Raw genomic sequence first — 18,061 nt, forward strand, 5'->3', positions numbered from 1 at the left:
GGTGGCCAAGTCAGGACCAGTGCCCCGGGTTCCTGTCAGAGCCTTCCAAGTCCACTGTTCTGGATAACAGGGCTCTGGCCACAAGGGCTCTAGCCACTGGGGCTGTGGTCACTGCACCTCCCCCCCACCTTGTGTCACTAATCAAGTCCATTTCCTCCACAGCAGCAACGTTGTGGAATAAATGTCCCTGTTTTCTGCAACCCTTTCTCATGGGGGCTGACCAATCCTGGAAGAGGCTCAGAGACATGTGGTTTGGGCCAGGTCCCAGCAAGTTGGTGGCAAACCAGGCCCTACCCTCCTGGCTCCCACTTCCCGGCCCCTCCCACGGCCTCTCCTCTGCAGCCTCTGGGGGGGCTGAGCTCGCTCCAGCCCTGCTTGCTGGGTGGCCTGGCTCACCTGGAACCTCTCTGAGCCCTGGACTCCTGAGCTGGTTGTGGGCAAGACCAAAGGTATAAACACACTAAAACTCAGCCATGCGGGTTCGTGTTCATTTTTCACTATCTGTTGTTGTTCGGTCACTCAGTCATGTCCAACTCCTCGTGACCTCATGGACTGCAGCACACCAGGCTTCCCTGTCCTTATCTCCCAGAGTTTGCCCAAACTCATGTCCGTTGAGTCAGTGATGCCATCCAACCATCTCATCCTCTGTGGACCTCTGGTATGCCTCCTATGCCCCCCAACCCCATGTCAAGTGTTGCAAGCCGTGGGAGGCGTTATGAGGCCACATAAAGGGAAGGATGTGGTGACACTGGGGTGGGTCCCAACTGGGGAAACTGACCCAGAAAGTGGAGAAACACCCTGAGTCTTTCTGCCCAAACCTGGAGCTTCTGCTCCTCCCAGGGGCTCTACATATTGAGCCTAGAATATCTACAATGTTTTCAAGGGGTCAGTCTCCACTCTCCACGGAGATGAGACATTTTGAGATCATGTGATGGAGCCCCAGTACCCTCCTGGTCGGGGCCCACCTGCCACTTTCCTATCCTTCCTCCTGGCCAACTTAGGCCCGGAGCCCGAGGGGCAAGCAGGGGGTTCCTGAAGGGCAGCTGTGGGGAAGACAGCAGGAGTGGATGAGAAAGCACAGGCAGGGGTGGCTGCTTAGGGGGCTGCTTCCCACTTGGGGACATCACGGCCGCCAGCATGGCCACCTCCACCAGGTCAGGGCTGTCATCCCTGACCCCATGCAGCCCATGGCGAGGCAAACCTGCCAAGCTATGCCTCCCACCTGCCTCTCACCTCTTAGCTCCCAGGTGGACACCCAGGGACCAGACGCAGAGGACCCTGGGGTGGGGACTAAGAACAGCATTTATTGTTCACGCCTCCAGCGAACACGCAAGCTTGCGAACCCCCAGGTTGGAGTGGGGGCCGAGCCCTCCAGCCAGTCAGAGGTCGGGCTGTGAGGTCCCCTGCATGGAGCCAGCATGACCTGGAACTCGCACCGTGTTGCTGGATCCAGACAGGTCCCTGGGGGAGACCCAACAGGGTGTCAGGCAGGCGGCAGGGGCTGAGGTTCAGAGGGGCCGCTCGACCATCTGCTCCTGCATCGTCCTCAAACCAGGTAGCTGCCGGCAAGGAGGGGGCTTCCCTGAGGGAGGGGGGGTACTGCCCCACCGAACAATGCCCCAGCTCCTCCCAGACCAGAGGCCTGAGGTCGGCCTGGGCGCCTGGTGTCCTGTCCAGGCCCCTGGGCCTACCCTGTACTGAAGTCCGTGGAGGGCCCGGCCAGGCACATACAGGGCCAGGGCTCAGCCCAGCTCAGTGGGGCCGCTTGCTGTCCAGAATCGCCCTCCAGTCATCTGCCCACGAGTGCAGCCTGCGGCTGGGGGGCTGCAGCTGCGTGTGGCGGTTGTGACAGGCTGTGAACAGGACATGCTCCCAGCTGGGGTTCGGCTCAGCTCCTGAGGGAGAGAGCAGCATCTCAGGCCTGTGGCAGGAGCCCCAGGGGGGTCACACCAGCCCACTGGATGAGGACCCCCTTGCAGCCCTGGGCCCCAACGCAGGTGCTCATTGGAGGCTGACCCTCGAGATGTCCGTCTGACCTGCCCACGTGCCCGGCCATCCTGCCCCCATGCCCAGGCCAGCTTTGTCACCAGTTGTTGACCCTGGGCCCCGCAAGTCCCTCAAGCTTCAAGACCCTCCTGTGGATTCCACTTTCTGGACACTGATGGGGGTAGAGATGAGGATGTTTCCCGAGCCAGTTCCAAAAGTAATCAGGGAAGGAATGTTTCAAATTTTCCCACTGAGGTGTCCAAGAGAATAGGATTTAACCCTGAAACTGCTGACGACCACCAGCAGGGGAGCATCTGCCAGAGCATGCAGGCACAACCAGAAGATAAAGAAACCGAATCTGATGGATGTTGTCTGAGCTCCTAGATTCAGCCACACCTGAAGCCCTCCCAAGAAGAAGAAATGCAAAAAGGCAAAATGGTTGTCTGAGGAGGCCTTACAAATAGCTGAGAAAAGAAGAGAAGCAAAAGGTAAAGGAGAAAAGGAAAGATATATCCATCTGAATGCAGAGTTTCAAACAAAAGCAGGGAGAGATAAGAAAGTCTTCCTAAGTGGTCAATGCCAAGAAATAGAGGAAAACAATAGAATGGGAAAGACTAGAGATCTCTTCAAGAAAATGTAAGATACCAAGGGAACATTTCATGCAAAGATGGGCACAATAAAGGACAGAAATGGCATGGACCTAACAGAAGCAGAAGATACTAAGAAGAGGGGGCAAAAATACACAGAAGAACTGTACAAAAAAGATCTTCATGACCCAGCTAACCACAATGGTGTGATCACTCACCTAGAGCCAGACATCCTGGAATGCGAAGTCAAGTGGGCCTTAGGAAGCATCACTATGAACAAAGCTAATGGAGGTGATGAAATTCTAGCTGAGCCATCTCAAATCCTAAAAGATGATGCTGTGAAAGTGCTTCACTCAATATGCCAGCAAATTTGGAAAACTCAGCAACGGCCACAGGACTGGAAAAAGTCAATTTTCATTCCAATCCCAAAGAATGTTCAAACTACCACACAATTGCACTCATCTCACATGTTAGCAAAGCAATGCTCAAAATTCTCCAAGCCAGGCTTCAACAGTACATGAACTATGAACTTCCAGATGTTCAAGCTGGATTTAGAAAAGGCAGAGGAACCAGAGATCAAATTGCCAACATCCCTTTGATCACAGGAAAAGCAAGAACATTCCAGGAAAATATCTACTTATGCTACATTGACTACGCTAAAGCATTTGACTGTGTGGATCACAATAAACTGTGAAAAATTCTTAAAGAGATGTGAATACCAGATTATCTTACCTGCCTCCTGAGAAATCTGTATGCAGGTCAAGAAACAATAGTTAGAACTGGACATGGAACGGACTGGTTCCAAATTGAGAAAGGAGTATATCAAGGCTGTATACTGTCACCCTGCCTATTTAACTTATATGCAGAGTACATCATGAGAAATGCCAAGCTGGATGAAACACAAGCTGGAATCAAGATTGCTGGGAGAAATATCAATAACCTCAGATATTCAGATGACAGCATTCTTACGGCAGAAATCGAAGAGGAACCAAAGTCTCTTGATAAAAGTGAAAGAGGAGAGTGAAAAAGCTGGCTTAAAACTCAATATTCAGAAAACAAAGATCATGGCATCGGTCCCATCACTTAATGGCAAATGGATGGGGAAACAATGGAAACAGTGACAGACTATTTTCTTGTATTCCAAAATCACTGCATATGGTGCCTGAGGCCATGAAATTAAAAGATGCTTGTTCCTTGAAGAAAAGCTATGACAAACCTAGATGTATATTAAAAAGCAGAGACATTACTTTACCAACAAAGGTCAGTCTAGTCAAAGATACAGTTTTTCCAGTAGTCATGTATGGATGTGAGAGTTGGACCATAAAGAAAGTTGGGCACCAAAGAATTGATGCTTTTGAACCGTGGTGTTGGAGAAGACTCTTGAGAGTCCCTCGGACTGCAAGGAGATCCAACCAGTCAATCCTAAAGGAAATCCGTCCCGAATGTTTATTGGAAGAACTGATGCTGAAGCTGAAACTCCAATACACTGGTCACCTGATGTGAAGAACTGACTCACTGGAAAAGACCTGATGCTGGGAAAGATTGAGGGCAGGAGGAGACAGGGACGATAGAGGATGAAGTGGTTGGATGGCATTACCGACTTGATGGACATGAGTTTGAGCAAGCTCTGGGAGTTGGTGATGGACAGGGAAGCCTGGCATGCTGCAGTCCATGGGGTCTCAAAGAGTTGGACATGACTGAGCGACTGGATTGAACTGAACTGAACTGAAGCCCTCCCACCCCAGCTTTTCAGTTTGGTGAACCAATCATTTCCCCTTGCCTTGATAAGCAAATTCAAGGTTTGTTTATTTTGCGGGGAGGGGGACATCCATAGGCAAAAGGGAAAAATACAGCTCCCAAACCACCTTCAACTACAGAAATTAGGTTTTGCTTTCCTGGTTTACATATTAGATTCAGTCCAAATTACTTTTGAGGAAAAATGAAAGGATTCTGTTGCTAAAAAGAAATGTTTGGAAGCCAGAGTCTGGCCTTCATTTGACAGGAAGGCAAGGCCTGAAGGTGTACAGTGACTCGATCAAGGCTGCCCCAATGCATTACCCCTGGGCCGGACTGCTCTCCCTGACTCCCTGGGGGTTCATGTGGGGAAGAAGCTTGTCTCCCTGAAAGGGAGGAGGCTAAGCTCAAGGTTCAAGGCTGGACAGGACGCCTCACACAGATCTGGTGACTATGGGGCTGAGGGATGGGCATTCGGGTTGGGGGCCCCACGCCCGCCCCTCCCCTACTTCAGGCCACTTGCCTGTGATGTCCACCCGGTCGTCTATGAGGAGGTCGGCGGAGACCACGGTCTTGTCTCTGGTCAGCACGATCTGCTCCAGGAAGTCAGGGCCAAAGTGCTTCTCCACCCAGGCATACTGGAATGAGAGCGGGCCAAGGGGAGAGGGTGCTATGAGGCCAGGGCACCGCCAGGGAGACTACCCACTTGCAGGGGACCACAGGGCCGTCCCAGTCCACAGCAATGAAGCGGCAGTACCACGGCTCTGACCAAACACCCCAACCCAGCTTAGGTCCCCCATGCACCCTGCAAGGCTCCAGCTCAAGGAAACGGGATGCAATCCTTAGGTGTGTCATCCCTTCCAGAAGCCCTGACTGGCCTGCCTTCCAGCCCTACCTGAGCTTTGGTCCAGAGGCCATATGAGAACTGGACCCACAGTGGGAATGGGTGTGAGGTGCCAGAGCCAGGGGTACAGGCATGTCTGGGGGCTCCCCCAACACCCTGCTCCGAGTGACCTTCCCCAGCAGATGGGGGACCCCGCACAAATGACCCACTTCTCTTAAAGCACCCCCATGGTCACAAAGTAACATGAACATCCCAGAATAACTGGGTGCTGTCAGGTTCACAAAACGGCTTCGCCAAGGGAGGTTTATGAGAACAAGCTGACATCTGGACCGTCCAGGACTTGGACACTCCAGGCCTGGCTTTGCTTAAGAACCCTTCAGAGGCCTTGGGGTGCCTGGCGCTTGAAGCCCAAACCACTGGTTCTGTAAAGGCCCTGCCTTTCAGTCTCTCCCTCCCACTCCTGCTTCTGCCCCTGTCCCTCCCCCAGGTCTCTTGGCCTTTGCTCAGCTGTCCCACCACTCACAACTGGTCTTCCTAGTTTCTCCTTTCTCCAGGGAGCCAGCCTGGGCTTCTGGGCTTCCTCCCTGCTGGACCACAGAGCCTGGGACACCTGTCTCTCTTCCTGCCCTGCTGTCCTCAGCTCCCGAGGGCAGAAAGAGGCATTTTTAAGCCCCAGATGCCCAGTGTTGTAGCAGGGGCCTGGTAACTGTTTCCTGAGTGACAAATGTATTTACTTTTTTATTGCTAAAGTAATGGCTAATCAAAGAGATTTTGAAAAATCAAGGAAGGTCAGAGAAACATCTATAGCTGACAGAATTTCCTTCCTTCTTTTTTTTAATGTTTGGGAGGAGGCCCCGGCCTAGACCCCCGGGGTGGGCTGGAGGGGAGGCTCCCAACCCTTCCCCATGACGAAGGCAAGGTGAGCAGAGGCCCTGCGGCAGATGTCTCACCTTCTCGAAGGGACAGTACTTGTACATCTTGATGGGGCTCGTGCAAATGAAGACGTCAGTGCTGGGGAGAGAGTGGGCAGGTGAGGCTGTGTGCCCACAGCGCCCCTGCCTGGGCCCACACCTGCCCCCACCCCCTGCCACGGCCACGGCCACCATGTGGGACAGCAGCCCAGGGCCTGCAAACCACACGGCAGCCCCCATGCAGCCAGCCACGCAGCGGTGAGGAGCCACCACCCCAGACGTGGCAGGAACTACTGGGGAAGGTGAGCAGCATCCAGCCAGGGAGGCTTTACGGGACAGAACCAGTTATCAGGGACGTCAGGGCCCCGCTCGGCGTGGAGCCAAGAAACCTGCAAGCCAGCATCTGGGACCAGGGCTGATCCTCCAGGGCCCTCAGGGACCCCTGAGGTCTGTGCTGCACCAGCGCTTCCCACAACCCCGGACCCAGCACCCACCAACAGTGCCAGGGGTCCCCTGCGCCTCGGGGTCGCACCCGTGGGACACTGGGTCCCGGCTCCTTCTCTCTGCAAAGCGGTCCTGAGAGGCCTCAGTCAGACTGCGGCCCTGGGTCTCTCCTGCTGTGTCTCTGTGGAGTTGCCTGTTCCAGACATTTCACGTTAACGGAACCCCACAGCACGTGGTCTTGTCCTTTGGGGTCGTGTTTTCAAGGGCACTGGAACTCCACGCTTCTTTCTCGCCTGGTGACGTCGCAGTGATGCACAGGCTGCCAGGATGGAGGGCGCAGCTGCTTCCCCCAGGCATTGGGCTGCTGGGGACACCCGTGCTCAAGGCCTGGTGGATCTGCACCTCCATTTCTCTCGGTGCGACTGATGGGTTACAGCCGGCTCCACGTCCCAGGGACATGGCTGTGGAGGCAGCAGCTGCATCTGTTTCAATCCCACCATCGGCGACAAGGACTCCAAGCTACCTCCATCCTTGGCTACACTTGTCTTTCTTGTCATAGTTGTTCCGTGGGCTTCCCGCTGTGGTTGTGACTCATTTCCCTAAGGACGAATAACGCTGAGGCAAACTTCACATGCTTAGTTGCCATCTGGAGCTCTTCTTTGGAGAAATGCCAAACTCGGTGCCCGAGCCCGTGGTTTTAAAACCTAAGTGAGATGACAGCCTTCTCTCTTCAACCACGTGGCCCACATCCTTTCTGCTCCACACTTGCTGAAACCGTGGTCTCCTTTGTTATCAAGTCAGAAAAACCCTTCCCCTCCTGGGCCTGTACCCCTGCCCACTCAGCACTTCACTATTCACTTCAACCCTGCAAGTCTGGGGTCAGATGTCTCCTTCTTGGAGAAGCATCTGCACCCAAATGAGCCCCTCCCAGGCAACCTCCAACACAAAGCATCAGACACAAGGCTATCCACTTGGTTATGACTCAACCCCTCTCTCCGTGCAAACTTTGGGGACAGACTGATAATCAGAATTGTCTACCCAGCTAAGATCCAGAGTGGAAGTAAAGGGCCAACGCATGTCGCAGGCTGGAATGTCTGCAAAACAGAGCAGATGAGAAAAAGCTCCAGAACCCACATGTCTCCTCTGCCGCCCCCTAAAGAATCCTCAAACATGTCTGCAAACTAACAAGTTCTGGGAACCTACCCCACCACAACAAGAAAACTCTCATGGACGTTCCCCATGCTGCTTTGGCCAAAGGACACTCTTCTTGCTGCTCACCTATTAAATCCTGTCGAGTAGTAACAGTGGCAGCTAACGCTTACACTGTGTGCACTTTACAGGTAAAGAGACAGAGGCACAGAGATTATAGAAACATGCTATGGGTCTGATTCTGGAGAAGTGGGCTCACTCTGGTTCACACTGAGCCTTAACCACCATGTAACCCGGCTCCCCAGACTACAGCTGGTGAGTGTGGTCCAGACAAGAACAGAGCTTTTAAAAGCTTTATATGGGACTACTCTTGGGGTCCAGTGCTTAAGAATCCGCCATGCCATGAGGGGACACATGTTTGATCCCTGGTTGGGGAACGAAGATCCCACATGCTGCAGAGCAACTAAATCTGCACACTGCAACTACAGAGTCCATGTACTGTGACCAGAGATCCCGCACGGTACAACCCAGACCCAAAACAGCTGGGGGAAAAAAAGGCTTTGGTGCAAAAGCTTTTTACACATTCTCTGCCTCTCTGGGCTTCTGCTACAGGTGGAAGAAGTTGTATCACACCACTCCAGTGTAAATCAAGTTCAAATCAGAGACTGGAATAGACTATACTGCTCAGAGGGCCTGATGTCTATTTATCATATTAGAACCTTGAAAGCTGATAAAGTTCAAAGTCAGTTACATAGCATGTGTATACGTGCTAAGTCGCTTTAGTCGTGTCCAACTCTGTGCGACCCTATGGACTGTAGCCTGCCAGGTTCCTCTGTCCCCGGGATTCTCCAGGGAAGAATACTGGAGTGGGATGCTGTGCCCTCCTCCAGGGAATCTTCTCAACCCAGGGGGTGAAGCCACGTCTCTTATGCCTCCTGAACTGGTAGGTGTGTTCTTTACCACCAACACCACCTGGGAAGGCCAGTTACATGGCACTGCTGCTGCTGCTGCTAAGTCGCTTCAGTCATGTCCAACTCTGTGCGACCCCATAGACAGCAGCCCACCAGGCTCCCCTGTCCCTGGGATTCTCCAGGCAAGAACACTGGAGTGGGTTGCCATTTCCTTCTCCAATGCATGAAAGTGAAAAGTGAAAGTGAAGTCGCTCAGTTGTGTCTGACTCTTCGTGACCCCAAGGACTGCAGCCTACCAGGCTCCTCCATCCATGGGGTTTTCCAGGCAAGAGTACTGGAGTGGGGTGCCATTGCCTTCTCCAGTTACATGGCACAACCAAGGCCAAATCACACCAAATATTTGATTTGCCATTGTGACTACTAAATTCAAGCAAAACTGTGACCAATAAATGTTACGCAAGCCTAGAAATAAATCCTAACATTTATGGGCAATTGACTTTTGACAAGGAAGCCAAGACCATTCCATGGAGGAAAAGATGGGTCTTTTCAACAAATGGCTCTGGGACAACTGAATTTCCCACATGAAAAAGAAGGAAGCAGGGCCTCACACCACATGAAAAAAATTAACTCAAAATGAATCAAACAAACTGAACAAAAGAGTTAAACCTATATAACTCTTAGAAGAAAACACAGGAGCAAATCTTTGTGACCTTGGGTTAGGCAAAGGATCCTTAGAGATGGCACCAAAAACACAAACAGCAAAAGAATATAACAGATAGATTTAACTACATCAAAATAAAAACTCTGGGTTCCAAAGGACACCGGCAAGAAAGTAAAACAATAATCATAGACTAAGAAACTGTATTTGCAAGTCATATATCTCACAAGGGACTTGTTACCCAGAATAAATAAAGAGCTCTTAAGAGTTAACAATAACGAAATGACAAATAACCCAATTGAAAAAAAGTTAGCAAAGGATCTGAATAAACATTTATCCTAAAAGGACAGACAGCTGATATGCACACCAAAAGAAGCTGCATAGCATTTGTCTTCAGAGAAATGCAGATTAAAACCACAATGAGACACCACATTACACCCACTAGGACGGCTGGAATGAAAAAGACCACAGCTAAATAAAATAAATATATTTTTTTAAAAAGAGACTTCCCCGGTGGTCCAGTGGGTAAGACTCCACCCTCCCAATGCAGGGGGCCTACGGTTCAATCCCTGGTCAGGGAACTAGATCCCCACATGCTACAACTAAGACCTGGTGCAGTCAAATAAATAACAAACAAAATAAATATTAAAAATAATAATAATAAAAGACTACAGCCAGGGTTGGGAGGAGGAGTTGGATCGCTCCGATGTTACTACTTGGAACGTAAAACGTGCAGCTGAAAAGAGTTTGGATTCAGCCCATGACCTGGCAGTTCTGCTCCTGGGTACACACCTAAGAGAAACAAAAACAAGCGACCACAAAGACCTGTAGGTGAGTGTTCACAGCAGTGTCAGTATCCATATTTAAAAAGAAGAAACACCCCAGGTCTACCAGTTAATGAGCAGATGGACAGAACATGGTGGGGCCACAGGGCTGACAGTCACTTAGCAGTGAAATGAGATGAAATGCTGATTCACCCTGGGACACAGATAAACCTGGAAACATGCTGAGTGAAAGAAGTGGCCACAGAAGGCCAGATACCATAAGAAATGTATATGAAATGTCCAGAAGAGGCAAATCCAGGGACAGGAGGCCTACTGTGGTTGCCATGGGTGGTGGGGGGAGGGCAGGACTGTGGATGGTCCAGGGTTTCTCAGGGGGGGTTGGGGAGCAGATAGGCTGTGAAGCTGACGATGGTGATGTGTTAGCACCTCTGTGACTCCGCTAAAAACCATCTGGGTGTGGGCTGCATGAATTACATCTCAGCAAGACAACTGTTTTTTAAGCTCTCAGAAGAGGAGCACTGTGTTACTGGATTGCGGTGGGCACTGGTTCTGGGTGCAGGGGGGGCTTCAGCTCATAGGGTCAGGCGGATGTCTCCCCCTCCTCCTGCTGCCACCTCCTCCCCATCTCTCCCAGGTCCCCATTGCACCCCTTCATACACGTGGCCGTGTGTTATCACAGTCTTCCCGAGTGATGTTCTGCTCACCTCCTGCTTCCCGGCTGGACTGTAAGCTCCAGGGTAGCAGGGAACGAGTCTAACAGTTGGTTCTCAGGGATTTGCTGAATAAATGAACCCAGGACACCCAGCGAAGCGCATCAAACTAGACTCCACATTCTCCCAAGTTACTAGATGGAAGCATCTTAGCCTGCAGAGAGGCCCTGGAGGACTGACCAAGCCAGCCCATGCAGGGTGCTGGGCGAGCAGGAGGAAGACAGGCAGAGGGCACGTGGGAAGGGGCGTGGACCCTGGGCTGGGACAGACTTACCTCTCCAGGTTGGCCATCTGTTTCACGGCTTCCACAGCCCCCGGGAGAGGTTCGAGGTCAAAGAAGAAGTTCTCAGACTCCCAGATGCTGATGGCCTTCTCCTGAGGGGGAAAAAAAGCAGGTGACGCCTGGGGTCCTCAGCACTCTGAGCCCCATACCCGAGGACAGTCTTCCTGAAGGCAGGTGGGTGGAGTGGGCGTGTGCTCCAGCCCCTCTCCAGGAGGGGCCCAGCTTCCCCAAGGATTCGGCAGGGGCCAGCTACAGGGTTCAGAAGCTGGCTTTACTGGAGGCCCTGTGGGAGTCAGAGGGAGGGAAGGCCAGCCTTCAGCCCTTGCCTGATTCTAAGGGCCAGAGCACCCTGGAGGCTGCAAGGGCAGGGTGGGTCCTGCCTCGATGCTGAAGCCCTTACTCACCTTCAGTAGCTGGAGGAGCTCAGGCCCTTCCGAGTCCCACGGAATGCGGGCATGGGCAGAAGAGGGGCATGACTGCTCAATACCATCAGAGCAGCTCCTTATCTGTGCTATGTGTTGGGATGCCAATAAACACTGTTGTTGTTTTTTTTTTTTTTAAGTATTCTGCTGTTTTAAAGTTTAAAAGTCCCAAATGCAGACCCTCATTTCACATGTGAGAAAACCAAGGCTCAGAATGGGGACAAGACAGACTTAAAGTCACACAGCAAAATGGTGGCTTCCAACCACCTGGCGAGGAGTGCCCACCTTACGCTGCCGACCACATTCAAGTCTGCAGTATGCCACTTCCTTCCAGGGCCAGGCCAAGGGGAAAGTGACAAACCCCAGCCTCTGAGAAGCAAGAAACAGATGCCCCTCAGGTCAGAAGCCCCCTGTCCCAGAATAAGCGCTTCCCCCACAATGAGCACACGGAGGTCACACAGGTTGGAGATTAACTAAATGGAGGTTAACTCAAACCAGTGTTTATTGCTAACATACACTATGTCTGACTCTCACATCCCTCAAGGGGCAAGAACTGCCATCCCCAGGATACAAATGAGGCAGCTGGGCTTCACAGGCTGTTTTCAAAGCCACTTGAAAATTTGTTTCAAGTTCAGAACTTGAACTTGGGTCTCCTGACTCAAAGGGACACGGTGCGAGTGTGACTGGTGGACAGCAGGCTCGAGGAGGAGTCAGAAGTGCTGGCCCTGGCGGTGTGACCTGGGGCTAACCACTTCACCTCTGACCAATGTCCAGCTTCCCTCCCTACCCCCAACCTGCCCGGAAACCCTAGTCAAAGCATTTCATCTCTCTGGGATCAGTTCAACTGTCCAACAGTGTAAGATTCTAAGTCAGTTACAATGAGCTATGCCTTCCTCTGCCCTGCGTACCCCTTGGCATGTGAAGATCAAAGGAAATACAGACAGACCCATGTTTTGTAAACCATGGATGCCTCTGTGTATAAGCTGGGTGCCTGACTGGGTGCTTTTCAGGCAGACGCTGGACCAGTTGTGTCATGCGAGACCCAGGGAGGTCCTGCCGTGAGCAGTGCTGGAGATAAGGTCACATGTGCCTCTATCAAAGCCCCGTTGCCTGCAAGGTTCCCAGGAGCTGAAATGCACAGTAAGCTCTCGGAGTAGCCCTCCTTGGTTCCCCTGAAGATCTGCTCCCAGGCCCAGCAAATCATCCCCTCAGAGCCAGAGTCTGCACATGGGCACAAGGGACTAAAAGAGCCACTGGCCTGAGAGCTGGGGGTGGGCTTCCCTTCCGCATGGTAATGTAGTCCTGGGAGGAAAGAGGTACTGAGACTGCACTGCTGAGCGCCCTCTGTGAATGAACACACACAGGGTGGAGGAGGACATCAGAGCCTGCAAAGTTACTAGGGCATTTTCTCCGACTGGGTATCAGCACTGGGAGGAGTCAGCACCCCAGGCTTGGGGGAAGGTCACCTTTTGAAGCTCTTGGTGTTTGTGAAGAGAAGGGGCACTTGATTTCCTTTGGAACACTGGCCCCTCCACAAACCAGAATTCTGTCAAGATGCCGTTCGTGAGTCACAGAACTGGCACCTGTTGGGGGAGGACAGAGGACAGGACCGGATGACCTTGGTATGCAGATGGACTGTTGGATCCTGGCTGCCCCTTTCACAAGGGAGAAAATCAAGCCTGCCTCGGAGAGGAGGGGATGCAGATTAGCTGGGTTACAGAACAGGCTCTCAAATCATATCAGCTCCCCTGGCAGCCACCTCAGAAGGCCTGCTGAGGGACAGCAGAAAACACTGGGCCTCTAGGTTGGTCCAGGGCAAAATCTGGCTCCTTTCACCAAGCAGTTTAAATGTAAAAGCCAAGTCATCTGTCTGCATCTGTCTGGGAGCGAGTCAGGTATCTCCTCTCCATACACCATGGACTCAGAGAGTAGAGCACTGCGGGAGGGGCCTGTCAGAGCACAGGTGCTCAGAGGGGCCGGCAGGGCCAGTGGATAAGCCAAGGAGTAGATCCAAACCCACCGTGACACTGACTCCCTGTGTGCTGTGATGTCCAGAAAGGCTCACAATCTCTCTGGGCCTAATCCTACTGGGAGCCACGCTTTGCTGTAAAAGGGCGAAAAGAATGGATGCTAAAGATGCTCATCAAATCCACGAGAAGGAAGACACAGGAATGTGACTTGAGGCCAAGTACATCCAAAATTAAAGTCAGTTGAAGATGGGGAGAGTTGGGTATATTACGCTTTATGTACTCCTGAATTTTGAGAAGCCCTCGATGACAGCCAACAGCGTGGCCCCCCAGGACTCGATGCTACGGAAGGCGAGCCTCAGGGCCACGCGCGCCCGGGGCGGGGATGCTCACGCTCAGCCCGGGTTGCAGACGGCCGTACTGCTCCGACACCCAGAAGCCGCGCCGGTCCTCCAGCGCGATGAAGGGCTGGTCGGGGAAGCGCGCACGGAACTTCCTGAGGAAGCCGCCCTCGAAGTCGGCCAGCACGCCGTCCATGTCCACCAGCACTCGCAGGGCGCGGCCAGCAGGCCCACCCGACGCCCAGCGCCGCCCTGCCGGCCCCACCGCGCCGCGGGGCCTCCGCGAGCACCAGCCGCGCAGCCGGATCATGGCCCCAGGCGGACGCTCGCCGCGGGAACCGGGGCCATGACCGCGGGAGAAGACACTGCGGGCCTGGGGGGCCGGGCGCGGGGCGCGCGGGGTGCGGGGAGCGCACGGGGCGCACGCGGCGCCAGGGGCGCGCGGGGTACGGGCGCGGGGCGGGGGACGCAAAGGGCAAGAGCGCGCAAGCTCCGACCCCAGAGCGAGGCTGCGGTTTCAACGCCCTTAAAGGGACCCGCGCCGACCGAGGCGGCCCGAGGGGCGTGGCCTGGAGGATAGTCCGGGGCGCTGGGCTGTCCCCGGGGCGTCCGCAGTCCCCGGATCTCCACTGGCACCTTCTCCTGGGACACTGGGCCTGGGCTCCCTCCTCCAACTGCCACAGCGAGGATAGAGCAGGCCTGTGTCGCAGAGACGTTTACTGAGCCCCTAGAGCATCTCTCAGTGGAGCATATGGACGAGGTCCTGCCATCTTGGAACTTACATCGTAGAAGGGAAGATGGACAGGAAGCAAATAAGCCAAGAACACAGGCAGAAGAATTTAAGGGAGGGAACCAGAACAGGGTGATGCGCCCCCTGCTTTACAGTGACTAGCTGGGGAGAGCTGCCAGGACACTCGTCTTGCAGATATCACAAAGCCTTAATAAAACTGGCGACTTTCAAATGAATCCATAAATGAATATTGTTATGTACCCTGTTATAAGTGGGTTTTGGGAGGAGGGATTTAAAATCTTTTATTGTCACTCTCGTTGAAAAAGAGACAGTTACTATTGTTATAGACAAACAATATTCAACAGACACACCAGGATCCTTCTCATTAACATTCTAGCCACACTAGCATTTTCTCTATTCCAGAAACACCAAACTTACCTGGGTCTTAAGACTTTGGCATACATTTATTCCTCTCTCTGAAACTCTCTGCCCAAGATCTCTTTTTTATTTATTGTATTTGTGTGACTGCCTTGGGTCTTAGTTGTAGCACCCCAGAATCTTAGTTGCATCTTGTGGGATCCTTTGTTGTGGCATACCCACTTCGGAGCTTCCGGGTTTAGTAGTTGTCATGTTGCTCCAGGTCATGTGGGACCTTAGTTCCCCAACCAGGGATCAAACCAGTGCCCCCTGCATTGCAAGGCAAATTCTTACCTGCTAGACCACCAGGGAAGTCCCCCAGCTCTTTCTCACCCTTCTGAACTTAGAAGCATTTCCTGACCTTCCTCTACCCCATCACCGTGTTTTATTTTCTTCATAACATGTGCTAACTCTCTGAAAGTATTTCATTTGCTTGCTTAGTGTCTTACTGTTCAACCAGAACTTCATGTCAGCAAGAGCTTTCTGTTTAGATCACAGATATATGCAGCCTTGTCCCTGCATCTGGCCCAGGGTTCGACACACATTAGAGACAAAGTAAGTGTGTTTTCAAAGAATGAAAAACAGAGCTTCCCTGGTGGTACAGTGGATGGGAATCTGCTTGCCAGTGCAGGTGACCAGGTTCCATCCCTGGTCCAGGAAGATCTCACAGGCTGCTGAACAGTAGCCCATGCACCGCAACTACTGCGCCTGTGCTCTAGAGCCCGTGCTCTGCAACAAGGGAAGCCCCTGCAATGAGAAGCCCGAGCACCAAGACAAGGAGTAGCCCCACCTCACCGCAACTGGAGAAAGCCCTCCTGCAGCAACAAAGACCCAGCACAACCGAAAGTAAATAATAATTTTTTTTTAAATGAGAAAACAGATGATTGAATGTGGCATCTCCACTCACTTCTGTGGCTGTTTGTTGTAAGGTGTGTCTTATGTAATTGCCAGGTTTTATACATGACTAGCCTTTCCCATGGATGGAGGAGCCTGGTGGGCTGCAGTCCGTGGGGTCGCTGGGGGTCAGACACGACTGAGCGACTTCATTTTCACTTTTCACTTTCACACATTGGAGAAGGAAATGGCAACCCACTCCAGTGTTCTTGCCTGGAGAATCCCAGGGATGGGGGAGCCTGGTGGGCTTCCGTCTATGGGGTCACACAGAGTCGGACACGACTGAAGTGACTTAGCAGCAGCAGCAGCAGCCTTTAAAGAAAAAGGGAAAATATATTCAAGGTTATCCCCGTAACCATGTCTCTTTCAGTCATTTTCACTCTTGAGAGGAAGAAAGAAGGGTGGGATGTCTCTTAGCGGTACTGAAATGAGTGTGATTTTATTTTTGGCTCCTCTTTGCCACATTCAGGCCTTCTCAGACTTCAGTGTGCATCAAGGTTACCTGTAGGACTTGTTAAACTCAGATGGCAGGGCACCACCCTTAGAGTTTCTGATGTAGTAAATCTAAAGTGGAATCCAAAAAGTTCCCAGGTAGGACTTAGCTGGTAGTCCAGTGGTTAAAAATCACCGTGCAATGCAGGAGACAAAAGATGGAACCCTGGTCAGGGAACTAAGATCCCATGTGCCACAGAGCAACTAAGCCCAGGCACTAAAACTACTGAGTCCAGGGCTCCAGAGCCCATGTGCCACAACCAGAGAGTCTGTGCATGCATGCCTGCTCAGTCGCTTTAGTTATGTCTGGGCCTCTGCGACCCTATGGACTGTAGCCCACCAGGCTTCTCTGTCCATGGGATTCTCCAGGCAAGAATATTGGAGTGGGTTGCTGTGCTCTCCTCCAGCAGATCTTCCCGACCTAGGGATTGAACCTGTGTCTTTTAGGTCTCCTGCACTGGCAGGTAGGTTCTTTACCACTAGCACCATCTGGGAAGCCCCAGAGAGTCTGTGGGCCACAAGGAAAGATCCCACATGACAAAAGGAAGACCTTACAGAGCCAAATAAATAAATCTTAAGAAAAAAAAGTTCCCAGGTACTGCTGCTGCTCTTGGCTGGGGATCACACTCTGAGAACAGATTCCAGCAAATAGGCAAAGAAAAACTGAAGTTTGACTAGTCCAGTTCAGTTCAGTCGCTCAGTCATGTGCAACTCTTTGCGACCCCATGGACTGCAGAACACAGTAGCTGTGGCTATTTTGAGTTCTTGTAGTGCTTAACTTCTCTCGAAACTTCTGGCTTTTATTAAAATCCATGAAGGGAGGGGGGTTCGGGAGGGGGAACTCATGTACACCCGGGGCGGATTCATGTCAATGTATGGCAAAACCAACCAATATAATATTGTAAAATAATTAGCCTCCAAGAAAAAAAAAAAAAATCCATGGATATCCATGGAAATGTATCCTATAATTTAAAATATCTGTTCTCTGTTTGAGGACCAAATGTGGCCATACAGCACACAGGGACATCTCCATCCTACAGTATAAGTGTTAAAGTCATTCATCCACATATGTCACCATCTATACATTCATATATAAAAATACATCCATTTATTTATATCGCGATACCAACATACAATTATTACTATTATATTTCATGTCTACTGACTACTGCAATAGCTTCTTAAAAGACTCTCTGAGGTAATCCATGTGAAGCCAGTCTTTTCCAAGTGCAAGTCTGATCATGCCACTCGCTTGCATGAAACCCTCCATTGCTCCCCAATTTTCTCAGGGAAAAATCCAATAGCTTTAACACGGGTTACTTGACATGGCCTCTGTTTATTTTGCAGCCCCATCTCACATCACCCCTCTCCAGCCATAAGTGTTTTACGTAGTTTATCGTGAGGATTTTACAGATGGGGAAACAAGGCAGCGGACAGTCAAGGAATTTGCCGAGAGTCGTGGAGCTACTTAGTGCTAGAAAAGGGATTTGAAGGCAGGTTGCCTTCCTGGCTGGACAACTACTACCTGGCTGGAAAAGCCTCAGGGAAGAGGTTGCGATTAACACAGGCGGGTTCCCTGGGTGGGGAAGATCCCCTGGAGAAGGAAATGGCTACCCACTCCAATATTCTTGCCTGGGAAATCCCATGGACAGAGGAGCCTGGCGGGCTACACAGCCCATAGGGTCGCAAAGAGTCAGACACGACAGAGCGACTGAACAACAACTAGGCGTTCAATTCTTCCTTTGCCCACCATCCCTGTTAAATCCAGGGAGCGACTTCACGTGTGCACAGAATGA

General features: G+C 51.9%; 1 protein-coding gene across 1 annotated transcript; it reads right to left on the minus strand.

Moving 5' to 3' along the window:
* Positions 1 to 1,284: 1,284 nt before the first annotated feature.
* NT5M (5',3'-nucleotidase, mitochondrial) lies at positions 1,285 to 14,202 on the minus strand. The gene is made up of 5 exons (XM_055407487.2): positions 13,785 to 14,202; positions 10,994 to 11,094; positions 6,102 to 6,162; positions 4,831 to 4,945; positions 1,285 to 1,895 (listed from the first exon to the last, which is right to left on the minus strand). The coding sequence occupies exons 1-5, from the start codon at positions 14,040 to 14,042 to the stop codon at positions 1,753 to 1,755; spliced, it is 678 nt and encodes a 225-aa protein (XP_055263462.1). The 5' UTR covers positions 14,043 to 14,202; the 3' UTR covers positions 1,285 to 1,752.
* Between the last annotated feature and the right edge of the window lie 3,859 nt (positions 14,203 to 18,061).

Source organism: Moschus berezovskii, chromosome 20, assembly GCF_049115385.1.
Source record: "Moschus berezovskii isolate FMDL1 chromosome 20, NW_MosBer_1.0, whole genome shotgun sequence".
NCBI lineage: Eukaryota > Metazoa > Chordata > Mammalia > Artiodactyla > Moschidae > Moschus > Moschus berezovskii.